Here is a 20,725-nt window from a genome sequence, read left to right on the forward strand (position 1 = left end):
ACGATTTTGTCCCCTTTCTCCCTCCGAAGGGCTAAGTTCCGGATGCCCTTAATATATTCGGAGTTAGTTCATTTACTCCCCGATTTACTTTCTATTATTTCAGAATTCATTCAAAGACCAAAATTGATTTTTTTTTATTGTCCAAATTCAAATTTTTCCTACCCAAATTGATAGTTTTACTCTCTGAAATTGAGTTTTATTTACCAAAAGAATTCTCTAACCCAAACTTTCTTCTTTATGGCTCCGGCATATTTTTTAGATCAGGAAAATTTTATGAACTATGTCTTTCTCGTCATTCTCGTCATTCTCGTTCTTTCGAACTCAAAAACTAAATCGATTTTTTGTGATGTTTAAATGAATTAGAAGAATGCAAAAACATAAGATAGACATATACAAAGTGTGTGAAAAAGGAATTCGAATTTCGACTTCATGAAATTTTCCTGATCTAAAAGATTTGCTAGACAAATTAAATTTATTACAGAGAAAGAAATTGATTTGCTTTTTTTTTACACTTTCTAAAACCAGTTCTTAATGACCTTGATCGATTCTTATATTGACCACAAATCGATTTTTACTAACTACATTTCATTTTTCTGATCGTTATGGCTCTGCCACACGTTTTAGATTAGGAAAATTTCATGTAATCAAAATTCATATCCCTTTATTTCTTAAATGTTTTGCTTATGTCTATTCCATTCTTTCGGACTCTTCTTTTACTTTTGAACATCACACCAAATGCAATTTAGTTCAGTCGAATTTTGAGTACGAAAGAATAAGATAGACATATGCAAAATATTTGAGAAAGAAAAGGATGGTAATTTCAATTTCATGAAATTTTCCCGATCTAAAAGGTGTGCCGGAGTCATGGATTTTTTTTAGAGACCTAATTTAAGTTTTTACTGATTAATGGCTGCGGCATTACCTTTTAGATAAGGAAAATTTCATGAAGTCAAGATTCGACTCCATTTCTTTCTCACACGCTTTGCATATGTCTATCTCATTCTCTCGTACTCTTCTTCTTTTAAACATCACACCAAATTCAATTTAGCTCAATCGAATTGGAAGAGCAAAAGAATTAGATAGACAATGCAAAATGTGTGAGAAAGAAAGGGATGCGAATTTCGACTTCACGAAATTTTCCTGATCTAAAAGGAGTGCCGGAGCCATAAGAAATTAATTTGTTTATTTTGTGAAACCACTTTTTACTGAGAAAAATCGAATCTCTGTCTTTCTCACACGTTCTGCATATGATTATCTCATTCTTTCGCATACCAAATTCGATTGAACTAAATTGAATTTGGAGTGATGTTTAAAAGAAGAAGATGAATGCGAAAGAATGTGATAGTCACCTGCAAAACGTGTGAGAAGGAAGGCGATTCAAATTTTGACTTCATGAAATTTTCCTGATCTAAAAGGTGTGCCGGAGCCATTACTGACAAACAAATTAAATGGTTTTCTTTCACCATTTTCAAAATTTAAAACCGTTTTTTACTGGCCTAAATCGAATGTTTTACTTCCCATTTAGACTGACTATACATTTTTCTATTGATCAAAGAGGATTCTTTTACTGACTGAATTTAAATTTTTATTGACCATTTCCATCAAAGTATTGCCAAGCTGCTGTATAGTCCTAAACAACTGGTAACTAAGATGGTTATATGACAAATAAAAAATACATAAAAAATAATACATTTTAATAAATTTATACACTGAGAAAAAAAAGAGGCTGTGATTAACTTTTTTTCGTCATAACTTTAACACTTTTTGAAATAAAATGGTGTAAAATTAACATTAAAAAATGTTGATATATTTTTACACCTAAAAAGTGTTAAAGTTACGAGGAAAAAAAGTTAATCGCACCCTCTTTTTTTCTCAGTGATAGGTATATTATTTTTCATTTGTTTACTTTTAAATTTGTTTCTAAAAACGGAAGAAAGGATTAAATTAATTAAGATTTTTAAATGCAACTGTAGGGGAAAGTACTCTCCCTTCGAACGTTCCTCCTTTCGAATAATGTGAATTTCTTTTATCTTCCTTAAGACACTTATACATAATTATCGCGTAATTATCAATAATTGATGACAATCTAACTAATAATTAATAGGAATGTGTAAGTGTCTTAGGAAAAATAAAAGAAAACTCACATTATTCGAAGGTACGAATGTTCTAAGGGAGAGTACTTTCCTCTAAAGGTTCTTCGGACTTTAAAGCATAAATAATTGTCCCTTTCCAGAAAACTACTCCCTTGCTGGGTCTATCTCATTCGCAACTACCCTGAACACCTCCTCAACTTCGAGATGCTCACCGAATACAAAGACACTCCGGAGAAGAGATACTGCGAAAGGTCTAAGAGAGATCCCAACATCTCTTCCAAAGATGATTTAAACTTCTCCAGGCAATAATCTTGCTTTAATTTCCAGCTACAATGAAAGCACTCCAGAAGATCTGCGCGAAGGTATCCAAACTGACCTGAAGAAGTGAGTTTTCCCGGGATTTTGTTCAGCCATGTGGTTCATCCAATTGGCCTAATTTTTGGGGCATATTATGCTCAAATAGAAGTGGAATGAGAAATTAATTAAAATGCCAATCTGGCCAAAACATTGGTGTTTGTTTGTGTTGGAAAATCCGCTGGTTCGTGTTTGTGAGGCGCTTTATCAGTTGTGCAGAGGGAAAACTTTTGCTATCTGGGACGTTTGTTATCGCGATAATTAAATATATAGCTAAGGAGGGACGTTTTTTGGAGGCTGAAAATTGTCTCCACGGGGTTCAAATGAGATACTCCCATTGATCCCAATTTGACTTTGAGTGATCTCGCCAGCAAAGAGTCACATTTGTTGGGTGATCTAACAAATGTGATCTTCACTGGTTTATTATTTTTCAAATAGCATTTTGGAAGAGGAAAAAAATAAATAAATGGAATTGATAAAAGCGATGTTTTTTTTAGTAATTTCTTATTGGTATTGGACAAAAATTACCAACACAAACCAGAGATTTCTGATGTATTGGTGCTATTTGAGTAGCTTGGCCAGAAAGTTGCTTGCCAAACTCCATTCTCCGGGCTTCATCGCAGTTGATATTCAACACGCAGAGGAGGAGGATTTTTTTCTGGGCATTTGTGAGCCAAGGTCAGCCAAAACACAAACAAGCTGCCAGTAAAATTTAGTCACGGAAAATAACAAAGAGTGATACGTGGTTTGGCCGGAAACTCCCTTAAGATCAGTGGAAGATCACCTCAAGATCAGGGAAAAATCGATCACGATCGTGGAGTGATGTGCTAAGTGGCTGAGAAATCAGTGAAAATTTCTTATCTGGTGCACTGGGAGTTCGTGTTTGAGGTGAAGAAGACGCAAGGAGGCCATTATGTGTAACTACAAGGTAGACGACATCATATATCTTTTACAAAGGGGGAAATATCTTAAGATTTCAAACCGAATTTATTTAAATTTGTTTAAAATTCTTAACACCAATCAAAACTTCCTACATTTTTTGTACTTCTAATACTTCATAAATACAGTAACTATAATTACAAATTAATAATCACGTAATGCATGCGTGAATCTACCCGACCCTCCCCTACAAGTATAGGACTGTCAGTGCCATTACCTGAGGAACCAGGTAAAGTGAATCTCACTGGATATCAAACATCATAGAACAAGTCCTCCACCATTAGATGAATTGAGTATAGAATACCTTCATTTATAATAAAAATAAATTTTAAATTTTTTAAATGCATTTCGGATCGCGTTTTTAACTTAAAATCTTCATTGGTATTGGTTTTGTTCAACAGAATTTACAAAAATAGAATTAAAAATACCAATCCCAATGCAATATCCCATGATAAAATGCAATCCCACATGATTCTAATAATCTTAAAAACATTTAAGGAACCGAAAAATACAAAACCAATTAGTTAAATAAGAGAATGAAATAATGTTTTTTCCTGATCCTCATTCTCTTTAATTAATTGATTTCGTATAATTTTTACCTCTTTTGGGATTCATTCTAAGAAAGTCGGATTGAATTTTACATGCGTATACTGTATTGGGATTATAATATTAAATAATATTAAAAATACCAATAATACCAATACCAATGCAATATGCCATGGTAAAATCCAATCCCACAGTTTCCATAATCTTAAGCAAATTTAAAGAACTCAGAAGTACAAAAAATTCTAGTAAAATAATATAATGAAAGACCACGTTTCTTTGCTTGACTTCTATTTCTGTTGTTTAATTAATTGATTTTATGTTTCGTATTCCTTTGGTTACGCTTTTGGTGTTCAATCCAAGAAAAATCAGGGGGCCAATTCTGAAGTTTACTTGCTATGTAGTAAGAGACTACATAGCTTCGTTGAAATGTCTCTGTGTGTGTGTGAGCCACAGGATGCCGAGCTTTTGCCACTTCACATTTTACTACCTACGAATACAGGCACTAAAACACTTTGGAAAAAAGATGATACCTTATTGAATGTATTTTACAGATTCTAATCGAATTAATAGGTTTTTCCGCGATTAAACTGCACAAAACTGTCTTTTGCAGAGCTGTTGTTTTTCATTTAGTCAACAACGAAAACTCGGCGATGACTGAGACAACTACCGCAATTGACGAAATTCAGTTGCATCTTTTTTTGGGAATGGGTGCATTAATATTGTGGGTGCATTAAATTACCCATTTTCTTCCTTTAAAAGAGAAGTAAAATTGAAATAAAAATAATTCCTTTATTTCCTGCAAAATATTTGTAGTATTTCATGATAAATAATTTAATTTCTGGCTAGGGATAGATAAATTCAAGAACTATTTAACTATACTGCTAATTTGCAATGCTTGCACTAGACTTAGGGAAATTTAGGCATTAAAGCTTGGAAGCTTGCGGGTAATGAGCAAAATATAGAGAAAAATTATTAAAATTCTATTTAAAATGTTTAGCTTTGTTATATTGCATTTTTTTATATCGTCCTTTTCCAACAACTTTAAAAACTAAATTGTTATTTCTAAAGGATTTGCAAATAATACATATTAAATAAACGATATCTCTCCTTTAGAAGCTTATGATTTTTTATTCATTTTTTTAACGCAACTTGAGGGCTTATTATACATTCGATTTATAGTCTTTAATAAAGTCATACATTAATGGGATTAAAGAGCTCTCAAAAAATTGTAAATAGAAATAATTTTTCTAATTTCGTGTGTATTATTTCTTGTGAAATCGCAATTTTTAATAAATTACAAATCTGAGTATTAGTGGTCAAATTTTATTTATACTTTATTTATAAATTATATTTGCATAGGAAAACGAAAAAGATAATAGAAAATATTAAAATTAGGCATTGTTCATAAAAGCTTTTTTTTCTGAAAGACAAAAAGAATATTGTTATAATATTCTAAAGAGATATATAAAAATGTTCTACTAAATATTGTGTTAAGAATATAAGAGTCCTTCAAGCAAATTGTACGAAGCCTGCAAAATTTGAAGTCTTTTCTCAAACTATTTTAGAGTTCTTTTTCTTAAATTGAGTTAAATCTTCTCTTGCAAAAGAATGAGGATACTCTTGCTCACTCTTTGAGTTCGAGCAATAAAATTCATGAGCGGATTTTTTTTTAAGTACGTAACCTTAGCCCAAACGGTTAAAGATAAAAAATTAATCTACCAGTAAAATAGAAAAGAGATTTTAAATTAAAATAACAGCGATACAAAGCTTTAAACGTCAGATATAAAGAAATATTCTAATTTTGAGTGGACCTTCGTATACAAAAAAATGCGATATTAAATAAGTGAAATTTGTGCATAAATTTCACATAACTTTAATTATTTAACATTTTTACATTTACTGAATGTCTTCAACTATATTTAAGACATTTTTGGTCCGATTTCAGAGAAATTTTTGCCATCTAGGCATGTTCAAGAGGTGCCTAGATAGCTTTTAGCTATGTAGTCACCTATCAAGTCAGAGGTTGTCGCGATTTCAATTCGTTAACCATCTTAACGAATTCAGAGACTACAAAATGTGTCTCGACTGCACTCACACACATTCACCAGCAATGTACATGTACAGCTATGTAGTCAGACTAGATATATGTAGTCTGACTAGGTGCGTTCAGAATTTGCCCCCTGATTTTTTCAGGAAATGTGTGACTTAACCCTTTAAGGACGAGAGAGTCAAAAATTTGAAGGTCAGAAAAACTAATTTTCCTGACTTTTTAGTGCAAGACACAACTTTAGATGAACGTAGGAAAAATTTCATTTTTGGGTCACCGGTGACCTAATTGTCCTCAAAGGGTTAAAACTGGCCATTGAAAATATCAGGTCAAATAAATGAAAGGAATATGGCAAAAATATGAAGTGTTCGAAGCCAGGGTGTGTGCTAAGCTTGAAAGCCTTCCCCTACTTCTTCATAATTTCTGTGCAACTAATCTTAATCGCAAATTATCTAAAATCACCAGATACTTCCCCCTTGCATTTCGCATCGCAGAAATCTCCCAAGATGGTTTTATGAATCCACGGGGGCATCTGGAGTGGTCTCACTTGCTAGCTACGTGATGCACATCTTCAGATTGCCCCCAACAAATTCTGCCCCAGTAATCTCTTATCAGGAGATGTATTTGTGGAAATCCAAAGTGAGAGTGTTGCGAGGGTTTCTTATCTCCAAAGACACCGGCTTTCATTTTTTTTAAACTTGAGAGCCAGTTGCTTGGTGTCCGGCTCTGGAACCCAAACGTGGGAGCTTCACTTTCAGCGATCAGTGATGTCACAGAAAATTTGTTATTTAAATTTCAAGAGTCACGTAATACCGATAAACAGCTTTCTTATCAAAAGTTTGTACTTCTTAGCATTTTCCCACTGTTTTATGATTACACGCTTTTTACAAACTATTTTTAAACTTCAAGGCAATAACTTCATAAAATGTAAATGGCATAAACGGTGTCCGTATCACAATAAAACTAGCAAAAAGTTTAATGATTACTCTTAACGATCTTTCGTTAAATTAGGTCGCTCGTTCGGCTCTGCAGAAGCTCTTCGTCTACGGAACGCTGAAGAGGGGTGAACCTAATCATTACTGGTTCAAGAAGTCCAGCAACGGATATGCCAAGTTCGTCTGCAAAGCTGCCACAACCAAGAAGATGCCACTGGTAATCGCCACAAGATACAACATACCCTTCCTGCTGGACAAACCTGGGCATGGGAACTACGTAGCTGGGGAAATCTACGAGGTAGATGACAGGATGATGGAAAAGATTGAAAACCTCGAAGGACGTGATCTTCTCACTCGTGACATTCAAGATATGAACATGGGACTTCAGGAAGGGTTAGTAAAATGAACAATAAGGGCGAATGGGGTAGTTTCACGCATTCAATTCTTTCGAAAATACACATTTTTGGGATAATTAATAAATAGCGTAATAAATTTTCAAATCGCCAATATCCAAGAGAAACTAGCTAGACTTATCAAATATTAAATCTAAGATCTAGAAAGTTGATTGGAAAGATTTCAACTTTCAATTTTGAAATAAAATAAACATTCTAGTGATTTTTGAAAGTTCTGGAAGTCAAAAAGTTGAAACTTTATGTACAATTTATATTCCAATTCACAAAATTTGTCGTTTATGTAAAAACTTACCATATGGCTCGGGCACATCTTTTAGATCAAGAAAATTTCATGAAGTCGAATTTCGGATCCCTTTCTTTATCACATGTTTTGCATAATGTCTATCTCATTCTCTCGAACTCTTCTTCTTCTCTTAAACACCACCCCAAATTCAATTTAGTTCAGTCGAATTTGGTATGCGAAAGAATGAGATAGTCATATGCAAAACATGTGAGAAAGAAAGGGTTTCGAATTTCGACTTCATGAAATTTTCCTGATCTAAAAGGTGTGCGTGTGCTAGAGCTATTATTTTAGAATTTTTGGATAAAATAACATTGTAACGAATAAGAAAAAACAGCTTAGAAACAATTTTCCATTTGGTTTCATGAAATCAAAATTAACATCCCTTTCTTTCTTAAAAGTTTTTCATATGTCTATCGTCTTCTTTTGCACCCTTCTTCTTCTGCTTCTTCTAGAGAATATCACACCAAATTAAATTTATCTCAGTCCAATTTTGAATGCGAAAGAGTAAGATAAATTTACGCAAATCTTTTGAAAAAGAGACGCGAATTTTATTTTTATGAAATTTTACCGATCTAAAACGTGTACCGAAAATTTAGGTTGTTATCTGACCAAAATTGATTTTCTCTGACTCACCTCTTAAAATGCATCAAGAAAATTTCATGAAATCAAAATTCACACCTCTTTCTTCCTCAGACGTTTTGAATTTATCTATCTTATTCTTTCGCACTCTTCTTCTACTTCTTTTGATCATCAAAACAAATTCAATTTACATCAACCAAATTTAAGTGCTAAAATTTTAAAAAGGATAGAACGTTAATAATTTTGATTTAAAATAATTTTATTGGTCTAAAAGACGTGTCGAAGGTACTAATGACTTATTCTGGCGTCACTGACAAAGTTTAACATTTTCTTACGTCACTTGATTTATTAAGGTGCTCACACACCTTTTTAATTTAAAAACTTTCAATTTCATCTCATTGAAATTTATTCATCTATAGACGAATATTAATTTAAAATTGTCAAATTTTATCATTTATAACTCCGGCACACTGTTTAGATCAGGAGAATTTCATGAAGTCGAAATTCGAATCCCTTTCTTGCTCACAGGCTTTGCATATACAATCTCATTCTTTCGCACTCTTTCTCTTCCTTTAAACATCACAACAAATTCAATTTAGCTCAATCGAATTTGGAGCGTGGAAGTATGAGGTAGTCATATTCAAAACGTGCGAGAAAGAAAGGGAAGTATATTTTGATTTCATGAAATTTACTACATCCTTTCTTCTTTCAAAATTAGATTGAACAAAATTCAATTTGAACGGATGTTCAAACGTAGAAGAAGACTGCAAAAGAGTAGGATAGACTTGTGCATACAATTTAAAAACGAGAAGGATGTCAATTTCGATTTCATGAAATTTTCTTGGTCTCTAAAAGGTGTTCTAGTGGCATTAGAAGTTCATTTAAGGTCAGTTTAAATTTTAGTTGTTCTACACAAAAAAGTAAATTAGTCAACAAGGAGTAGTAATTTATATTTTAAAATATACTTTGTTCTTTATTATTGCTTCGAGGCATGTTTTAGATCAGGAAAATTTCATGTGATCAAAATTCACATCACTTCAAGACCGAAGCGATCCTTTACACGATATTTAAGAAATATAAAAGAACATTAGACTTTATAAAAATCAAGACGACTCGGCATAATTTCATGAAATCAAAACTCGCGTCCCTTTCTTTCACAAGAGATTTGAATAAGTCTATACCACTCTTTCGGTCTCAAAATTAGATTGAACTAAATTGAATTTGGTGTGACTTTCAAAAGAAGAAGAAGAGCCCGAAAGAGTGTGATCCGTGATCCAAAAAAGCTCCTTCACTGAATTTTGAAATATATTTTGTTGCATCGTATGAGCATCCCAAAAAGTCCAAAATCCCATTAAATCCAAATTTAATTTCCATCGAAAATCGATTTATGATAACTTTTACTTAAAACCATTTGACAATATCCACAATATCTCATTTTTAATTAGGGTAAAGTTGGACAATGGTACAATTTGGACAGGGCTTTTTGTCTTGATAAACTTAGTACTTCATTTTTATTTATATATTTTTAATGCTTTAGTTTTATAATTTGGTTCCTTGTGCTTAAACACAAATTTTGTACTGTATTTATCAAGAAAAAAGCCATGTCCAACTTGTACTGGCGAATTGTCCACCTTGTAACACTAATTCCAAATTATATCACTTTACCCTAAAATAGGTTTTTTAAAGTGCTTTAAAGTAGTTTTTGATTAAATTTTATCAAAGAGAGCTACAATATCGTTTTAGAAGAGCTTTTAAGGCTGCGTTCATAGGAATGTACATGGTACAAGTTTTGTGTCCCATGGTACAAAAAAGTTCGCTATTCGCAGGCAGCGATGGACTTTTTCCCCTTCTTTCGGTGCACCAAAATGGACTTTTTCGAACAGCGAAGTACTTTTTCGTACATCGCGGTACTTTTTTGTCCATAGGAAGACAAAATGATCCTCTCCATGCTCCTTCAGTGCTCCATGGATGAGACAGTGATCCACGTGATCCTTTTGCACCCGCACTGATGGAAAATAAACAATTTCTTGCTTCCATCGACATTGTGCATGTTCATTTCCCCCAGTCGCAAATTTTTTTTTGACAATTCGAAAAATATCAAACAACCCGGCTGAACTGGTGATATTTGCATGTAATTACAAATGTAATTATTTATGTAATTACTGACTTTTTTCGTGTTGTTTTTTTTAAATCTTTTTAAGTATAAACAATATTTGAGAATAAGAGAGTAAAATTTCGCATTAGACCTGCTCCAAACAGATGTTAATTTACTATTTTATGCACCGATAAATATTTGAATAGTATTTTTGACAAAACGTGTATTTTTATAATAGTTAATTATTTAAATTTAAATTATTTAATAGTTAATTATTTAAATAATAGTTAATTTTTTTAATCCGTAAAAAATATGTTATCTTACACTATGCAATAATTTGACAACATTTTTCTGTCTCACATGTCTCACTCGGTACGTTTGATGGAGTTAAGTCCCCTGATTAAAAATATGATCTTGGTTTTGCTCAATTACGTCACAATTTTTTTATTAATATTTTTATTTTTTTCTGCTTTGCCTTACATTAGAGGAAACTGAGGCACCACCAAGCAGGGGTACCACCAAACACTGTGATTTTTTTAAATAGGTATTACACCTCAGAGAACAAGACCTATATGAAATCATAGATACTATAGGGATGCTTGTTCAGCAAAAGAATTTTCAACATAGTTCACATACTTTAGAAATAAAAATAATTTTTTGTAAAATTGTGAGATTTTGATAATTTTAGTTATTTATTTATCTACCTGGAAAATGAAAATAAAACAAGTTAAGTAAAATTTTACTACACCAGTACTTTCCTACATGTTTTGGGATAATATTTAGGTATTTACTAAAGAAATTAATGTTCACATTTTTTTAAAAGAATATAAAATCCATCACAAAACGGAGTTTGGGGCACCAACATACAGGCAAATTTCTCACAATTGCAGATGTCGCGAGCGTAGCTTGAATGGCAAAATTTTTCCCTCTTTGTTCGATTTCTGAAATTTATATTCATTCATGGAATTTTCATTCAAGACTCAAGAGAAATATAGTTTCAAGATCCCAATTTTGCATTAAATGATTCTTGAATTTTTTTTTACCAAGGATTGACGAATGATTTCTTGATTTTATCACAAATAATCAGAAGAGCGCCCAAAATTTGAACTTTAGGTAAAATGTTTGGCACGATTTTAGTGGTGCTGCTTTCCAGTAGAACTCGAATGTTGTCAAAATGATGAAAAATCCATTGAAAAATGTGTTCGGTGCGCAGTTGTTTAGTTTTTTGCTATTTTAGTCACTCATTCTAAATTTTGCAGTGCTCTTTTGAGCGAAAAATGCATGGTGATATAATTTTCCTTTTTACGGAAAATCGAAGTGCTTCACATCATCCTTGTATACGTTAATATGCAGCCTAAACCTAAGCCTATAACAAGGGGTAAGCAACATTTTTCTAAAATTCACAGTTTTCTTAGGAAATTTAGTCGAAATCGCATCTTTCAAAAGTGTTTGGTGGTACCCTCAGAGTAAATAGGGAGAGGACGCCCGAACAAAAATTTTGTGCCAGTTTTCATATAAAATGATTTTTCCCTCACTCAGTGTAAACTGAGTGAGCACGCCACTGGTTATTTGGGAGATGCTCGATCTCCTAAAATCGCCTTGGGGCTAATATTGTATTTAACTTGAAATACAAAATAGACGATTTTTCATGTCTTACGTTTTCTTAGCAAACTTTTTTTTCGAATCCATGGGTTGTTTTTTACGATAATCGGAATTAATTACAGTATTAATTGATATTAATTTCTAAATTCTAAATTTTCCGATAAGTGAAATTCTCAAATAATTTAATACTAATTCTTTCTAGTTTTTTCGTCCGAATCATAATCAGGTGACTATAAAATTTAAAATGTCGATAAAAAAACAATAGATAATCCTAAGCCTAAATCAGCATATTGGTTGGTGGTGAAATTTTGATGATGAAATAATGTACACCAACTCGGCATAATTTAGTTAGATAATATTTATTTAGTTATAAAAAAATAGTGAATTTTCGTTTTAATAGATTTTATTGCAAAGAGTAATTGATGTTTAGTTTTTTCACATAATTTCAAAATGCAAATTTATGATAAATTTAACTTATGATTAACTTATGATTTAATTTATGATAACAACTCTTGTGAAGTTTCTAAAATTATCGACGTTTTTAATAAAATCCATAATTTGATATTTTTCCCCTATATAATGTAGAACACTTTTAACAGTTTCGTCGAGGTTCCTGAGCGTTGTTGAAATACACAATTTCTCATTCCTCCCCAAAAACTGGTCCATCCATTTCTTCTTCAGCGTCTGACTCCGCCGAAAAAAATTGATCTTTGATTGACCTAAAATATATTCAAATTTTTGCAAATTAAATTTCTTTAAAAGGTTTTAAAAGCCAAAATTGACTGTTTTTATGTGTTTTTGTGTGACTTTTCTAATAAATTGATTTACTTGAAATTTTTAGGGGTTATTACATATGGCTTGAGGAACACAAAAATATTTTTTATTTCAATTTTGAATGCAAAATGGCGACGCGGCAATGTTCGCATTGAGGGTAGAATTTTTTACGTTTTCCGCGACAAACAGTAGAACTGTAGTAAGTAGTCATTTTCATCCAATTGACTAGAAATTGTTGGGGTACCTACCTAGATATATAGCCTAGTACATTGAATTTTTAAGATTGATAAACAATTACATTTATTATAAATAATTAAGTCATTTTTTTAGATGAAAAACTATGAGTTTTTTAAAGGTTCTGCCAAAACTGCAAAAAACAGTATTTCTGAATTATTCTATGTACTTCACTAGAGAATCTGTCTAAGCAGTTACAGATCTGTATAAGCAGATTTATTTAAAAATCACTAAAATCACAAAACACACGCTTCTTTTAAGCGTTCTCCTAGATATAACGCGTTAATTCATAATTTATTATTTATTTATTTAATAAAATTATCTCCGGTAGAGAGTTCATTACTAAAAATGGACTGTGATTAGCATTACAGGCTAAAATTTGTTCTAAATTTTTGGAAAGCGCAAATAGAACTCAACTGTTATTACCGATATTATATTTTTATTGCTCAAATTTTGCAGAATGAGCAATAAAAAGAATATTCTTTTTTATATGTTTGAATATCTGGGTGCTAAATCATTAAAGATAAGAACTTGGGACCTTCGGCGGACCCTCCCATAAGTTGACCCTGGGACCAGTAATATGTTCCTTATTTTTCCCCACCATCAATGTTTTTTTTGGGATTGCTCGAAAACATGTCGTGCGATTTTTTTTTTTCAATTTTGGATTACTTTTAGAGATTACCCAGGCGGACATTCTACCATATACCGTTGAATTATTCCTAATATCGATTTTTCAAGGTCAAAAGTTAAAAAGAGTCTCTTTGGAAAGGTCTTGAACTTTCTGAGAAGACTTAATCGGTTCCAACCGGTTATGAACCGGGTTATATACCGATAACTAATTTTTATGAGAAAATCAATTGTATTAATCCTAAAATATTTTGCGCAATCTTATGGATGATTTAAATTGTAAGTATGGCTCAATGAAAAATAAATTTTGAAATGCCTAAATTTATGAGCATGACACTTTCCTTCATAAATTGGATCTTTGAAAAACTAATTTATGCGATTTTTTAGGGAATAGAATTTCATTTCAAACAGATTTCTTTTGTTATATGTAAGATAAAAAAGCTTAATTCAAAAGTATAATTGAGTTGTTTGCTTAAAAAAACAACTTTTTGTCTCATTGTAGTCTTTGCTTTAAAGTGTTTTGAAGATTTTTAAACATTTCAAGTTTTTGCTTAAAAAAAACTTTTTGTCCCGTAAAAGTTTGCACTACACATAATTTTTTTCTTAAAATTGAAAAAAATCTGTTTAAAATGTGTAAATGAAGTTCTTCACCCTAAAATAGTTTTGCTTCATTTATCTGTAATTAATAAAGTAATTCAAATATCCAAGTTATGGAGAACATTTTCATGCCTATAAATTTCAGGATTTCACAACGTTTTTTTTTATTTGATCCATATTTGAAATCTCACAACAGATTTAAATCACACAAGATCGCCCAAAATAACTCAGGAGTAATACAATTGATTTTCTAATATAAATTAGTTATGGTTTATAAACCGGTTCCTAACCGAACCAGTTCAGTCTTGTCAGAAATCCCAAGACCTCTCCAACAAGCTCAAACATGACAACATTATGTTCATAAATACGCTCTCTAAAGCTTGATCCTGCAAATTCGTTATTAGGAATGATTCAACTGTATTTTCGTGCATGGTCAAATTTCCGCCCGGGTAATATCTAACATATCCAAAATTAAAAAAAATCACACGTTGTGTTTTCGAGCAATCCCCAAAAGAAGGGGGAGAGGAGTGGGGAAATGAAGAGCGTATTAATGGTCCCAGGGTCAATTTACAGGGGTCCCTCGAAGGTCCCAAGTCTCTATCTTTCACCATTTACCATCTAATTTCGATTGACAATAAAACGCGAAAAATAAGAATTTTTTAAGACATGCGTTCCTCAACTTATCAAAGACTAGACCTCAATTTTAGTTCTGAACATTAACAAGAAGTCTTTACAAGAAGTGGTACATAAAACATTTGCCAATAAACTTTCTCTTAATTCCATTTTTTTCCCAAACGACTTCATTCGGAACGGAGTATTATTTTTGGTTTTATTATTGTTTACTATTCTTCTTGTCATTCTTATTGTTAACTAAAAAAAATCATCTGAACTGAAATGTTCTGAAGAAATTTCAGAATTAGTGATCAGAAATCAGAAAACTTTGCTAAAGAAATAAATTAAAATCTATAAATAATCTACTGAATGCTCATTCAAAAACTATAGTGTTATTTTTCTGTTTGCAGGCAGACAAAAGAAACAATTAAAAAATGCATCTACCAATTGGATTGTGCCTTTTATGTAGGTAGTATCTTTTTCTGCCTTTTCTGGATTTTGCAAAAATTAAATCTTTTATATCGAAGTGCATGTTGCAGATTTGGCTTTTACCTATGCCTTTCGAAAAAGCCAATTTGAGAATGGTAATTCACAATTTTTTTTTCTTTAAATTTTTGGGTAGCTGAAAAATCAAAAAACTTTCCGCAATCATTTAAAAAAAATTAATATTTAAAATCAAATAAACAATATTATTCAAATTAATAAAGCCAATATTATTACTGGAATTAAGATTCTAATACCAATAATACATAACTAGAAAGAATCTTGTGAAGCACACTGTTGAATCACACAAAAGTTATGTTGCTCAGGTATCACCAAAAATTGAAAATTTTCGTGACTACGTTACTGGATCACTTCACGGTTTTTTTCACCGATAACTCGTTAAAAAATAGAATTCCGGTCCTGAGAGCCTACCATTTAATAGAGGATTATATCCTCTTCTTATTGTGGAAGAACTTTTTTTTTATGGCGGCCTTTGGTGGGCGGACAATTAAAAAGAATCTTCTTCAGGTACTCACCTGGGAACACTCTCATATATCCCAACACACGAGCTATTTTCACAATTTTTCACACAGCACTTCATTCTAGACTATAGAACAAGAATTCTAACTCTTGTTCTATGGTTCTAGGAGAATTATTCACTGATATTAAACCACACACCAACACGACAAGAAAAAGAAAAACAATGAAAAATTCATTGCTTCAGAACACTTGATTTCATTTCAGTTTTTGAGGTCGCTTCACTGGCTCCTTAGGAAAATGCTCAACTTGTCCCATCCGTAGTATTATATCTATGGTGGTACCCCAGTTTCCCCTATCCTTTATATCTGAGGTTTTCGTGAACTGAAGTTAATAAGTGTGGGTCCGTTGGAAAGGTCATTAGTTGTGTTTCAATTTTGATAATAACAAAAAAAAAACTTTGTAAAACCACTCCTTGAGGGTGTAAAATTAGAGTTTCTCTAAAAATTTTCAAAAAAAATGGTCTTAGAGTGAGGTTGTAAAACTTTGTATAAAACAAACTAAACAAAATATTGAAAATTCATCTACACCAAACGATAGGCATCACTAAGACTACAATTTTTTTCATGCAAGTAAGACATCGCGCTCTGATCACTCTATATGCCTCTTTTGTTGGTTTTTGTCATTTTCCAAAAATATGAAATACATATTATAGATCAAATGTCCCAGAGATTTTTGAAAAATCATTTTGAAACATAATAATAAACATATATAAATGTTGAGATTCATCTTTAAATCGATCGGAGAACCATCAACATAATTTTCATTTACATCCTAAATCAACCCTCATTACGAAGCTCTCAGTTTTCCTTTTAAGAATAAAATTTTTGTTTCTACTTATTTCCATCCATCCGTCTAATACTATTTCTAGTAGAGGTTAATTTTAAATGAAAGTATGGCCTAAAGGGTCTAAAATCATTGAAATATTTATATTTGAGAAATGTTCGTTGAGAAAGTTTAGGGGTTTCTTCTCGCGGCTGAATGTTTATTGGGGATGCAAATGGAAATCATGTTGGTAGTCCCCGATCGATTTAAAGAAGAATCTAAACATTTATGTAAGTTTCACATAAATTTTGTAAGATATTTTCTCAGTTATCTTTAGGGAATTTGCTCAATAATAGATATTTCATATTTTTGGAATATGACAAAACCAACAAATGAGGCATATAGAGTGATCGGAGCACGATATCTTCTATAAACAAAATTGTAGTCCTAAGTGATGCCTATCGTTTGGTTTAGATGAATTTTCATTATTTTGTTTAGTTGATTTTATACAATTTTTTACAACCTCACTCTAAGACCATTTTTTGGTATTTTTTAGAGAAACTCCAATTTTTCACCATGAAGGAGTGATTTTACAAAGTATTTTGTTATTATCAAAATTGAAGCACAAATAATAACTTTTCCAACGGACCCACCCCACACTTATTAAGTTCTGTTTGCTAGAACCTCACATATAAAGGATAATGTAAGGCAAAGCAGACAAAATTTAAAAGCATTAATAAGAAAATTGTGACATGATTAAGGAAAACCAAGACCATATTCTTAATCAGGGGACTCAACTGTATCAAACGTACCGAGTGAGACATGTGAGACAGAAAAAAGTTGTCAATTTGTTGCATAGTTTTAGATTAAATTTTTGTACGGATTTAGATAATTAATTATTAAATTAATTAATTATATAAATAAATAATAATTAAAAAATAAATTTAAATTAAATAATTTAAATACACGTTTTCTTTAAAATACTATCAAAATATTTATCGGTATTTGAAATAGTAAATTAACAGCTTTTGGAGCAGGTTTAATGCGCAATTTTAGCCTATTATTCTCAAGTATTGCTTGTTTTATGAACACTCGTAACTTATTTATTTAAAAAGATTAAAAAAAACACGAAAAAGATCTGTAATTACATATATTATAATAAAACGTGAATATTAGGAATTTAAATAAATATTATTTATTAATATGCATTAAGTACTTATAGAAATATCACCAGTCCAGCCGGGTTGTTTGATATTTTTCGAATTGTCAAAAAAAATTTGCGACTGGGGGAAATGAACATGCACAATGTCGATGGAAGCAAGAAATTGTTTATTTTCCATCAGTGCGGGTGCAAAAGGATCACGTGGATCACTGTCTCATCCATGGAGCACTGAAGGAGCATGGAGAGGATCATTTTGTCTTCCTATGGACAAAAAAGTACCGCGATGTACGAAAAAGTACTTCGCTGTTCGAAAAAGTCCATTGGTGCATCGAAAGGAGGGGAAAAAATCCATCGCTACCTACGACAGAAGGAAAATTTTGTCCATAGTACAAAAAATTTTACTGTGGGAGGGGAAAGTCCATCGGCCCAAGGCATTTGACACCTCAGATTTGCAGTAAATTTTTGTACAACCCCTCTGACCATTGTACTTTTTGGCCAAATTTTTGCATGTCTTCGCGACTTTAATTAATTATTGTGAGGAAACTATAAGCTCAATAATTATGATTTTGGTATCAATGCACTCATGAAGAGTCATAGTTTCATCGTGCACATTTATTTTTTCCCTTCAGGGGACCCCTCGTGATTTCGTACAAAAAAGTCCATGTACATTCCTATGGGATCAGTGTAAGTTGTCTGTCAAGCTTTTTTCTTCTGCCCGAAAGAATCAAAATAGGGTTAGTATTTGGCATTTGGTGAATTTTTGAAAGCAAACTTATAGAAAAGGTTTTGACTTGTAAAGGGCATTTTTTATTGTAATTTTGATCAATTTCCCGATAGTTTCTTTACGATAAAAGTCTTTTTGGTGTCTTTGGAAAGCCTTCAGATTACGAAATTCGAAAGATTCATAAAGATTGGGTTTAAATTGAATTTTTGCACACATAAAAGGACATTCTTAATCTAAATTTCTATCAAAAAAGTCCATTTAAAATGTTTCAGAGGATTTTTGGTAGAGGATGGCTTTGAGCCTTCAAACATACTCTGGTTTCGAACACTTCATATTTTTTCCCATGTTCTGTATCTCTGAATGTTATGAGACTAGGTCAGGACGTCAGGAGGAGGATTCTGTAACGCTCTGGCAATGCCCTACACTGAAAAAAAGAGGGTGCGATTAACTTTTTTTCCTCGTAACTTTAACTGTTTTTAAGTGTAAAAATATATCAAAATTTTTTAATCTTAATTTTACACACTTCTAAGTGTAAAATTAACATGAAAAAGGGTAACTGTAACACATAATACACCTAAAAAGCATTATATTTACACCGATTTCGGATCAATAATGTAGGGTAAAATTAACATTTCCGGAATGTTATTTTAACTTTTTCGGATTTCTCTAGTGTAATGACAAATTGGGTTCGAATCTTAGGAGAGCTTTTTCGAAAATGCGATTCTGTAGGCGTGATATTGCCATTTCAGCTCACGTGGCATTGTCAGAAGTCACATATTCTAAATTTCTGGCAATTCAAATGACAATGAATTTTGATAAACAAATCAACCAAGACGTACTACATTTTCATAAAATCATCAAGTAAAGGGATTTCAGTAAAAAATCAATGAATTGCATTTTCGAACTCATATGATATGACAAGAAAAGCTCGATTGGCATTATCAGGTTTCGAACTCACGCGTGATAATGACATGAAAATTACAGAATTTCCCTACAGGTTCATTAAAGGAATATGGGAAAAATATGAAGTGCTCGAAGCCAGAGTGTGTGCGAATCCTGAAAGCCTTCCCTATCCCAAAAAAAAATGTTTTTTGATATAATGTTATCACATCATCGCAAAAATTCATTGCGTGCCTACAATTGAATTATTAAATAAAAGTAAAAATAATTTAAACTCTTTCATAATTTTATCAATTTATAAATACAATAACCTAGTTTTTATTTTTAAATAGGCATTTTGAAAACATAACGTAATAGACTTTCTTTGGAAATTCAAGCAGATCGCATTCAATTGCTTATATACGGGTGTGTCGGGAGAAGGTGTTTTGCTAATAAGTCTTAATACAGCTATTACCATAAACCTCTTTCCGAATCGATAAATCAGTCTTTCTAATTCGCAATTTCCTGCTGAATTTGAAAATCAAATCATCTTCATTACGAAGAAATTATTCACGCTTCTTCACTTTTTTTTCTGCAGAATCGTACCGTGCTGGGTGTTTCTGCTGAAGAACTACCCAGAGTACCTGGACACCCTGCCCTACCTCTCTGAGTACAAGAACACAGTGAGGCATCCCTATGGACCTCGATCGGAGCGAGAAGAGAAGATTGTGGCAAAGAATGACTTACTTTACAACTTATTCATCTGAAGATGATCTTGTGATCAAAGAAAACGGAGCTTGTCAGCGAAATTGCACTTCAGGAGACCCTCGGTCAGTGTCTCATCTCCCAACTCTGTTGAGTATTTGTTTTGATTGAGAGTCAATGATTAAATTTTTGTATAACAACAAATTATTTATTCAACGTGATTTGGAAACAGTCTAAGATTTGGTGTGAAGTTTTGAGGTATTTTAATTTTTTATAAAAATCTACGGATGTTTATTTGTCCCATCCATGAGATTCGGATGACTCGAAGCCACCATGAGATCCAGATGAACCGAAGCTTCCATGAGATCCGGATGATTCATAACCTCCGAAAGATCCAGATGAGGCAAAGCCTCCATGAGATCCTTGCCATCCACTGGATCCGGAAGAAAAGTCTGAGACTCCAGAGAATCCACCATCATGACCACCATCAGAATGGTGCTCCTCAACGACATGAACTTCCTCGTGCTTGGGTTCATGATGATGAACCTTGACAGGAACAGGGACTGGCACGTGGACAGTCTTGTAGACTGGGACGTGCTTGACTACGGGGTATCCTACTTTCTGAACATGATGATGATGGTGATCATGAGTGAGATATGGCACGTGGATCTTGAAATGAACACTGCAAGAATTCAAGAAAAACATTAGGGATCACTTGTCCAGGGAAGATCAGTAAAATT

The 20,725-nt window shown here is 32.3% G+C and overlaps 2 protein-coding genes across 2 annotated transcripts in view; both read left to right on the forward strand.

The window, feature by feature from the left end:
- The window catches only part of LOC129800445 (putative gamma-glutamylcyclotransferase CG2811), a 107,669-nt gene extending 105,071 nt beyond the window's left edge, over window positions 1-2,598 (forward strand). Inside the window, exons 4-5 of the mRNA XM_055844810.1 lie at window positions 2,234-2,344; window positions 2,421-2,598. Coding sequence (XP_055700785.1) covers window positions 2,234-2,344; window positions 2,421-2,481 — 172 coding nt within the window. The 3' untranslated portion in view covers window positions 2,482-2,598. The remainder of the gene's footprint in view (window positions 1-2,233; window positions 2,345-2,420) is intronic.
- Window positions 2,599-3,028: 430 nt separating this feature from the next.
- Window positions 3,029-20,189, forward strand: LOC129800439 (troponin C-akin-1 protein-like). Its single transcript, XM_055844805.1, has 3 exons — window positions 3,029-3,375; window positions 6,991-7,307; window positions 19,879-20,189. The coding sequence occupies exons 1-3, from the start codon at window positions 3,361-3,363 to the stop codon at window positions 20,045-20,047; spliced, it is 501 nt and encodes a 166-aa protein (XP_055700780.1). The 5' UTR covers window positions 3,029-3,360; the 3' UTR covers window positions 20,048-20,189.
- The last annotated feature ends 536 nt before the right edge of the window (window positions 20,190-20,725 follow it).

The sequence above is a fragment of the Phlebotomus papatasi genome, chromosome 2 (assembly GCF_024763615.1).
Source record: "Phlebotomus papatasi isolate M1 chromosome 2, Ppap_2.1, whole genome shotgun sequence".
Lineage (NCBI taxonomy): Eukaryota > Metazoa > Arthropoda > Insecta > Diptera > Psychodidae > Phlebotomus > Phlebotomus papatasi.

Excerpts from the sequence above, each read along its gene's own strand:
- LOC129800439 (XM_055844805.1), top strand. Across the intron at positions 7,308-19,878 it reads AACATGGGACTTCAGGAAGG|AATCGTACCGTGCTGGGTGT; the intron begins GTTAGTAAAATG and ends TTTTTTCTGCAG.